This window comes from Danio aesculapii, chromosome 6 (assembly GCF_903798145.1).
Source record: "Danio aesculapii chromosome 6, fDanAes4.1, whole genome shotgun sequence".
NCBI classification, from domain to species: domain Eukaryota; kingdom Metazoa; phylum Chordata; class Actinopteri; order Cypriniformes; family Danionidae; genus Danio; species Danio aesculapii.
In genome coordinates, this window is record NC_079440.1 from 9,628,118 (window position 1) to 9,638,411 (window position 10,294).

At 33.7% G+C, this 10,294-nt stretch overlaps 1 protein-coding gene across 1 annotated transcript; it reads left to right on the plus strand.

Annotated features, from left to right (window-relative positions):
- The first annotated feature begins 1,063 nt into the window (after positions 1-1,063).
- On the plus strand, positions 1,064-2,134 carry sox21a (SRY-box transcription factor 21a). Its single transcript, XM_056459455.1, has one exon. It carries the CDS (start codon positions 1,318-1,320, stop codon positions 2,035-2,037), a length of 720 nt encoding a protein of 239 aa, XP_056315430.1. The 5' UTR covers positions 1,064-1,317; the 3' UTR covers positions 2,038-2,134.
- Positions 2,135-10,294: the final 8,160 nt, after the last annotated feature.

Here is a 10,294-nt window from a genome sequence, read left to right on the forward strand (position 1 = left end):
CATTATTGTAAGTTATTTTGTTAGATGAGCTCCAGATTTGGCTTCAGTACTGACTAATCTAATGTATATGCACAAATATATAGTATAGCATCCTATTAAAATATGAATTTAAAACAGATTTGTGAGGGGTGTACTTATATATGCTGAGCACTGTATAAGCCTGATAAGATGTTTTGTTATATTAAATATAGTTGCACAGAACGACATTAATATGTGTTATCCTAAATCATGGTAAGATGTATCCTAACACAAATTCTAAGTCATCTTTGAAGAAATTAAATAAACATCTTGTAACTGGGAAAAAAAATGAAATGCAAAACCAAAAAGTCACTTAGATTAGATTAGATTAGATTAGATTAGATTAGATTAGATTAGATTAGATTCAATTTATTGTCATCACACATGTACAAGTACAAGGCAACGAAATGCAGGTCCAGCCTTAACATTCATTCATTTTCTTTTCAGCTTAGTCCCTTTATTAATAAGGGGTCGTCACAGCAGAATGAACCGCCAATTTATCTAGCACGTTTTTTACGCAGCGGATGCCCTTCCAGCCACAACCCATCTCTGGTAAACCAGCTTTAACATTAAAATACAAAATCTTGTATTTACTTATTTTAAGTGCGGTACTTTGTTCCACGAGAATCTTGCTAGTGGTGTTAATAGGTTTTAAAAAGCTAAAATAGATTAATTATTAAACATATTATGCTTAATATAAGCTATTGAAATATTCAGTTGTGGTATTTCATTTCTTTACCATTTTAAACCCGGAAACTAGCCTAATAATTATACACTTTTGATTAATTAATAAAAAATTTTAATGACATATGTAACAATATGGTTATACATTAATCTAATTATATTACCAGAAAAAAAACTAGTATTGTCTTCAAACTGTAAGCGTGCAAACTTCCCCCAAGTTATGGTGCAATTTTTGCAATTTATTGTATTTAAATTTCATAAGACACACCCTCAGTGACGTCATAAATCTCGTGCAGAAGTGACACGCCCACTTGATTCAAAACTCGAGCGCAGGCGGCACAAATCTGAGCAGTGATGAGCATTTAAAGCCAGGACACTTCACAAACTCAAACACACCGAGCGCGTGCATGGATGACAACTCCAGCTATCGGGACTGCATTGAAGAGACCACTACCTGATGGCATTTTAGTAAGACACTTACAGTAAAACTTATTTCTAGACGCAGGCTCAGATTTGGGTGCCATGTTACAAAGGTAACAGTGCCAGGTTTGACTGAACAGGGCGTCAAAGGAACTGTTGGACTGAACTGAAAAAGGAGCACCAAAGTATCAAGAAATGGCAAAGCCCATGGACCATGTCAAGCGTCCCATGAACGCTTTTATGGTGTGGTCGAGAGCTCAGAGGCGGAAGATGGCTCTGGACAACCCGAAGATGCACAACTCGGAGATCAGCAAGCGCCTCGGAGGCGAATGGAAACTCCTGTCAGACTCCGAGAAAAGACCTTTCATTGACGAGGCCAAACGACTCCGAGCCGTCCACATGAAGGAGCACCCGGATTACAAATACAGACCGCGGCGAAAACCCAAAAACTTGATCAAAAAAGACAGGTATCATTTTAATGTCACGTATAATCTAGGTGAGGGTGACCCGCTGAAGAGCGCGCGCCTGTCCGGTGACGCGCTCTCGGACTCTCTGAGCGCTGAGAAAACGTCTGTCGCCGCCGCTGCTACTCGGGTGTTTTTCAGCCACCACCTCTCCGCAAACCCCTATCCTTTTCTCGACCTGAACTCTAAAATGTCGGAATTACCTCCTGCACCTTTCCCACATTATTCCATGCTCGGGTATCCCAGCGGACTCCCCACGTTTCCTGGGATGGGGGTTCTGGCCGGTGCGCCTCACGCTCACCCGTCTGCGGGGAGTCCGGGCCACATGCTGCCCTATAACTGTCTGGGCTGGCCGGGCTCTGGACCTGCCGTTCCTTCATCTTATGTACTTTTACCAGGAATGACCAAAGCTCAGCATGAACCTTACCTGGCATATGCTGCAACTATATGAGTGGAGTTTAAAGGGCCACGCTGTTCATGTGGTACAAGGTCACGTGCACTTGTTTAAAGTTTTGCATTTGTAAAAAAAGAAATAAATGTGTAAAATATTTGTGGAAAGCGTTTTAATCTTTAATGTGTTTTGCATTTTATTCGATTATATGGGCATTTTGGTGGCTATTGTTTACATGCTAAGTGCATTTACCATTGAACGATGTTAATATAGGCTACTATATTGTAGAGATATTAAACACATAAAATGTGTACTCTTTATGCTGCAAACTTTAGTTTAACAACATAAAACACTCCACTACATCGGATAACAGTTACCAAAAACTTTTTTAAAAACAGCTATGCCTACACTTTAAATCCGAGATGCCCAAACTAGAGCCCACAGGCAAAAGTTGGCCCATGGTAACGTTTGATTTGACCCACCATCTCATCTGAGAAGGGAGAATGATGGGGATGTTTCAAATGTTATGTAACCTTTAATTGGTTTGTTTTATTGTTAAAAGCTAACTGAAATTAAATGTTTCGATTTAAATAGTTTAGATTAATCATATTTAGTTAAAATTGTACATACTGTCACCCGACAAATAGAGGACAATGCAGAGACTTTGGTGAGGGAATCAAGGCAAGGGCAGATTCTTGACTAGTGTATACAGCATTGCACTGTTATAAATGTGATTTGTTTTTATTGCAATACTTAAATTTATACTGCATTAGTTAATACGATTCAAAGTAATGTTTTCTATTTATTTATAAATATGAAATTATTAGAAAATTACACATGGCAACTTAAATGTAATAAAGTTTGATATATTTATTTTCAGCCCCCAGCTCTCTATGATATTTGGATTTTGGCCCTGTGAACGAAAAAGTTTCATTTATTAATTCTTTTTCGGCTTAGTCCCTTAATTAATCTGGGGTCACCACAGTGGAATGAACCGCCAACTTATCCAGCATATATTTTACGCAGCGGATGCCCTTCCTGCTGCAATCCATCACTGGGAAGCTTTAAATCATATTTAATATTTTCATACATGTCATTTTTGCAATATTTGCTGTGCACAAATGTCTGTTTTCTACATATGAAGTAAATTATACTTAATTTTACAATTACAAACCATTTCAATTTCCATAATTGCATACATTATCGTCTTTCAGTGTTCAGATATACAGTTGAAGACAGAATTATTAAACCTCCTGAATTATTAGCACCCCTGTTTATTTTTTCCCCAATTTCTGTTTAACAGAGAGAAGATAGTTTTAACACATTTCTAAACATAATAGCTTTATTAACTCATTTCTAATAACTGATTTATTTTATCTTTGCCATGATGACAGTAAATAATATTTGACTAGATATTTGTCAAGACACTTCTATACAGTGACATTTTAAAGGCTTAACTAGGTTAATTAGGTTAACTAGGCAGGTTAGGGTAATTAGGCAAGTTATTCATAACGATGGTTTGTTCTGTAGACTATCGAAAAAAATATAGCTTAAAGGGGCTAATAGTTTTGACCTTTAAAATGTTTTTTAAAAAATTAAAACTGCTTTTTGTCTAGCTGAAATAAAAAAATTTCCAGAAGAAAAATATTATCAGACATACTGTAACAAAATTTCTTAAACATCATTTGGTAAATATTTAAAAAAGGGAAAAAAAAAATTCAAAAGGGGGCTAATAATTCTGACTTCAACTGTATATAACCAATTTGAATACAAACAAATTGTAAAACAAAGTATATATATATATATATATATATATATATATATAATTTATTTTTACCCTGGTTATCTATAACACAGTTATTCAAGTAACAGGTTTTTAAATCTAAAATTATATTTACAACAAGGTCAAACACATTAAACTAATGTTATGATATGCACATTTCTCCTTTTTTGGTATCACATTACAAATATAATTGTTTTGTTGATTTAACTAACAATAATCAAAAATTTATAAACATTACAAAAGGAATCATATTCTAAAATCTATTGTCATCAAAATTACTTGTTTTTCTGACAAACCTATATTGAAGACGAGACCAGATAAATGTGCAATATGATATTCTTTAGAACAATAGACAGCAAGTGGCAGAATTACTGAAGTGGAAAACAATCTGTTTAGATGACAGTCATCAGATCCAGAGTCAGTGATGTAGACTAATTTCAGCTGAATGAAAAGCTTAAACAGATCATTGGTCTCTTTTAACCAAGAGTAATGATGAGAAACAAAAAGTCAGACTTCAGGAAACTGCAAGAGGCGACGAAGAAAAAGACCTGAAAAGTACATAATAAAGGCGAACAAGCTCCTGATGGGAAGTGTCTTTTCAGTAGTTCACGTGATTAGTTAACTTGCACCACTAATCCTATTGTTGGTTAAATTCAAGACACAATAAAGATTCAATTTAACAGGCACTTAAAAAAGAAAAGATAGATAGATAGATAGATAGATAGATAGATATAGAGAGAGAGAGAGAGAGAGAGAGAGAGAGAGAGAGAGAGAGAGAGAGAGAGAGAGAGAGAGTTGAAGTCAGAATTATTAGCCCCCCTTTGATTTTTTAAAAATATTTCCCAAATGATGTTTAACAGAGCAAGGACATTTTCACAGTATGTCTGATAATATTTTTTCTTTCGGAGAAAGTCTTATTTGTTTTATTTCGGCTAGAATAAAGGGACTTTTAAATTTTTTTAAAAACATTTTAAGGTCAAAATTATTAGCCCCTTTAAGCGATATTTGTTTTCTATGGTCTACAGAACAAACCATCGTTATACAATGACTCGCTTAATTACCCTAACTTGTAAATATCTAGTAAAATATTATGTACTGTCATCATGGCAAAAATAAAATAAATCAGTTATTAGAAATGAGTTATTAAAACTATTATGTTTAGAAATGTGTTGAAAAAATAAAACTACAAAAAACAAGGGGGCTAATAATTCTGACTTCAACTATATATATAAATATATATATATATATATATATATATATATATATATATATATATATATATATATATATATATATATAAATCAACACAATTTTATTGGGACAACTTATTGGTTTCCAATCCGCTTAAATTTGTTACATTACCTTAATTGATTTGTGTTGGGACAACATGAATGAATTGTGTAGAACCCAGCATTTTTTACAATGTATTAAATAATAATAATAATCTATTTAATTGCATATAAAAATGCTTTTTTTACTTTGTCTAAAAATCAATCTTTTTTTATTTGAACATTGTTTATTGGGTTTTTCCAAGTTAAACACAAAGTACAACAATAATCTAAATAGATAATTCATCCCCACATATACTGCCCTAACCTCCAACCCTTGGTGCCACAAATAAATCATAAATAAAAAATAAACCAGAAAACATTTAAAAAGTCAGGTTTTATCTAAGCATTCTGTCCTGTTATACCCAAGAAATGAAGCTATAAATTAATGTTTTGTTGATCAAGTAGTGTAGTATCTCCTAAGGGGGTAAGGCTCTCTAGGCACATCAGTACCTACAACTATGGCAATAACCTCTAAGACCTCAGTCAGGGCAAGACCATAGCATATGTAGGAGAGTCCCTCTGCTTTACATAGGACAAAGCTCTGGGTAGGAGCTTTTAAAAGAGTGCAATCTAACTGAAGTATAGTAAACTCTTTGTATTACATTAAATTGGATGAGTTCATGACGACTATTGATAACAAGCTTTCTCACATATTGTTTCCCATTTGTCATCTGTGAATGAGCTCTGATCTAATAGATCAGAATTATTTACATTCTGTCTCCATCATATGTATGTGCTTATTTGTTAATCAAAAGGCCTTTCACATTGCTGATTGTTTTGTTAAAATAATACTAATCCGAAAAGCACAAATTTAAAACAGTGACCTGTTTAAGTTAATGAATACTTTTAGCACACCCTCATATTATTGACTTATATAAGTGAAGCAATGCAAACGAATCTTACAACATCGTTTGCAAGTAAGGCAATTGAAAAAACACATAAAACTTGTGGTATATTGTCTGTATAATCAGCAATGACAACAGGTTACAAAGATCATGGGTAATTGATCTCCAGCTTGTTTTATATAAGTATAAAGATAACAAATCATTAATAACAGAATGATTAAGGATGCAACTGCTTTTACTATAGATATAAGATTGTGTTTAATTACATTAACTTTGTGTAATGCTGTAAAACATTCATAATGAAGAATAAGTGCTTATAAGATTGTACAATTTGATTATTCTTGTTTTTTTTTGTATTATATTTTTATATATTAGTAGTAACTATATATATATATATATATATATATATATATATATATATATATATATATATATATATATATATATATATATATATATATATATATATATATATATCAAATTTATTAGCCCTCCTGTGAATTTTCATTTTAAAATATTTCCCAAATGATGTTTAACAGAGCAAGTAATTTTTCACAGTATTTCCTATAATGTTTTTTTCTTCTAGAGAAAGTCTTTATTTGTTTTATTTTGGCTAGAATAATAGCAGTTTTGAATTTTTAAAAAATAATTTTAAGGTCAATATTATTAGCCCCATAACAACATTTTTTCAGTTGTATATAGAACAAACCATTATTATACAATGACTTGCCTAACTATCGTAACTTGCAGAATAAACCTAATTAGCCTAGTTAAGTCTAGTAAAATATGATGTACTGTCATCATGGGAAAGAATAAAATAAATCAGTTATTAGAAATTGGTTATTAACTATTATGTTTAGAAGTGTGTTGAAAATACAAAAAAAAAAACAATAATAACCTTTTTTTTTTTCAAAACATCTCTCCGAAAAAGCAAAAATACTCTACTGGATGAGTATAAATATAAGCTTACCAATTGCTTTTGCTCTTTAGAATGTAATAGTCTATAGTTAACTTTTTTGTCTGTTTATTTGTTGATTAAACTATACTATTAATAACTATTAAACTCTTAAAATTCAAGTGCTATTTTGGGCTTTCTGCCTGGATTTTGCCTACCCAAATTTAAAAGCTTCCCAAATCCAAATGCAGAGGTGTAAATGCAAAACTTATGGGGGTATTGGGCCAGTACGGACCCTTAAAATTTAAAGAATGCGGAATTAAATGATGTCACAGACCCAGTAAAATAGTTAACCCAGAGTTAAATACACATACACATAGAAAGAAAGAAAGAAAGAAAGAAAGAAAGAAAGAAAGAAAGAAAGAAAGAAAGAAAGAAAGAAAGAAAAGAAAGAAAGAGGTTTTTATCAAGTTCAATGTGCTCTATTAAATCACAGAGAAATAAGGCATCATTTTTCATTGTGAAATACATTAAATTTAGGAGGAATTATTAAGAATCTGTACTTATGCAAAAAAAACTTCCCAAGAATAAAAATAGTGTTAACTACCCAGCAAACAATTTTGTGTTTAATAGACATCTAAACATAGTCGTCATGGCTAAAACAAGCCTTAACTTGGGCTGTTAGCGAAAATCTAATAGACAGCTAATAGCCCAAAACAAGGCTAGTCCTCAAATAGACAGATTAGACAGACTTTTTTGTATGTGTAGTCATTCATTTCTGTTTAATTGATGACTAGTCTAGTTTTGGCCTGTTCTTAGACGTCTGTTAGATTTTCCCTGACAGGTATAGCCTTGTTTTAGCCAAGACGACTATGTTTGGACGTCTATTAGACATCTTTTAAAAAAAAAAAAAAAAAAATGTTTGCTGGGATTAAATAAGTAAGTAAAGGTTTGTTTATATAGCACATTTCACAGACATTAAGTCACAGTGCTTTACAATAAAAGAAAACCGATAAACAGGTACAAGAAAACATAGGCTATCAATAAAAGAAAACATTAAAAATCCATGGACAGAAACACCCATGTAAAACCTGCTCGCAATACTGTTAATTAAAAGCCTGGCCAAAAACATGTGTCTCTAAACCCCAGAGCTCTCAGTGCTAGAAGGAGAGCTCCAGAGCCATGGGGCCACAACACAGAAGGGACGGTCACTTCTTAAGACGTGTTCTGGGAATAGCTTAAAGGGCTTTGCCTGAGAGACGGGCACAGAAGTGACCATGTAAAAGATCTTGAATATATAGTGGGGCCTGACCATGCAGAGCTCTAAAGTAATTACCAGAATCTTAAAATTTACTCTCATACTAATAGGAAGCCAATGAAGAGCCTTAAGCACAGGAGTAATGTGCGACATCCTACTAGTGTTGGTTAAAAGCCTCACAGCTGCATTCTGCACAACTTGCAATCGCTTTATGGTAGATTTTTTCAGACAAGTGCTAAATCATGTCGTCTGTCGTTAATAACGTGCGCAAATTTAAAGCCACAGCTCCCTCTGCTGCTCACAACCAGTTTCACCATTAAGAATGACGATGCTAATGTTTTGCATTTTGTGGTTTATTTTGTTGTTGAAATGTATTAATGTCATTATGTATACCCTATTTGTATAATTTTATATGTCATTAACATTTAATAATGACAAAGAATCTTAAAATAAATATTCTGTGAGGCACGCGCGCCCTACCATAAACAAGTGGTAGTGCAGTCAGCAGTGTTGCTAAGAAACGGTCAACAGAAAAACGCCAGAGCAGGGGACACATCAGTGGTAAGGAGATGCTAAATAATGATAGTAACCCTCAAACTGTTTTATACTTATAAACCTGTTCGTTAGTGTACCTAAAGATTACACTTTGACATGTTTTGCATCTTTTCTATGTCTGCAGCTTAATGGCTGGAAATGTTTAGCGAAAATCTGCATCAAAATAGTGTTATATAACGTTAGTAAATAACGTAAGCTTTATTGACAGATTTACGTTTGTATTTTAGACGGAATGTAAATAACTTAACGTTACAGTTGTTAAAAGCTGGTAACAGCTTCTTTCTTTGTTTCTCTTAAGTTTGGAGCAAAAAAAAAGTTGCAGTATGTAAACTTTGAATTTTGAGACAAATTCGATTTTTATTGTAATCCAAATATAAATATTTTAATTGTGACTACCCCCTCCCCACCCCAAACTGTTAGTTTGTATCTTGATATTTTGACAGTATACACTCACCGGCCTCTTTATTAGGTACACCTGTCCAACGCAAATTTCTAAACAGCCAATCGCATGGCAGCAACACAATGTATCGGTCTTTGTCAGTCACGTGCGTTTGTTGTGTGTGACGTCATACCTGCGCCATTTTTGAGGTATCGCTTCCCAAGACAGCTTGAGAGACACATAACGAAAGGGAGATACATGTCAAAAATGAGGTAAAGCTGGCGAAGTACAAGAGAATCGAGAGTTTTTATGAAAAAAAAAAATATTCAATAAAATGAATACACCCAAATATTAAGATATGTAGATCACAAATACAGATATTATGATAAAAGCTGAAAACCTGTAACCATTGACTTCCGTTGTATTTGTTGGTTTTCCTACTATGGAGTCAGTGGTTACCGATTTTCAGCCTTCATCATATCTTTATTAGTGTAAAGAGAAAAAATAACCTCATAAAGGTTTAGAACCACTTGATGGCAAGTAAATAGTAAGTCACTTTAAATTTTGGGCCCATTAGTACCAATTGAGCATCGTGTGAATGCCACAGCCTACCTGAGTATTGTTGCTGACCATGTCCATCCCTTTATGACCACAGTGTATGACCACTTCCAGCAGGATAATACACCATGTCATAAAGCGCGAATCATCTCAGACTGGTTTCTTGAACATGACAATGAGCTCACTGTACTCAAATGGCCTCTACAGTCCCCAGTTCTTAATCCAATAGAGCACCTTTGGGAGGTGATGGGAAGGGAGATTCGTATCAGCCATCAAATCTGCAGGAACTGCGTGATGCCATCATGTCAATATGGACCAAAATCTATGAGGAATTTTCCAGTACCTTGTTGAATCTATGCCTCGAAGGATCAAGGCAATTTTGAAGGCAAAAGGGGTTCCAACCCGGTACTAGTAAGGTTTACCTAATAAAGCGGCCGGTGAGTGTTTGTGTCAATTTGGTGGTTCATTCCACTGTGGCCACCCCTGATAAATATGGGACTAAGCTGAAGGAATATAAATAAATGTCTCAATTTTGATTTATTTCTCAGCTTTGTGACGGAAATTGCTTTTTTTCCCTGTATTCTCTATTGGCTCTGGAATCAATCGTCTATTCTGGATGATAAAATAATCATAATAATCCTGCTGATGGCTCAGTATAGGGTTCTGATTTTGTTTGTTTGACTTTATTAATCCCCAAAAGGAAATTAACATGT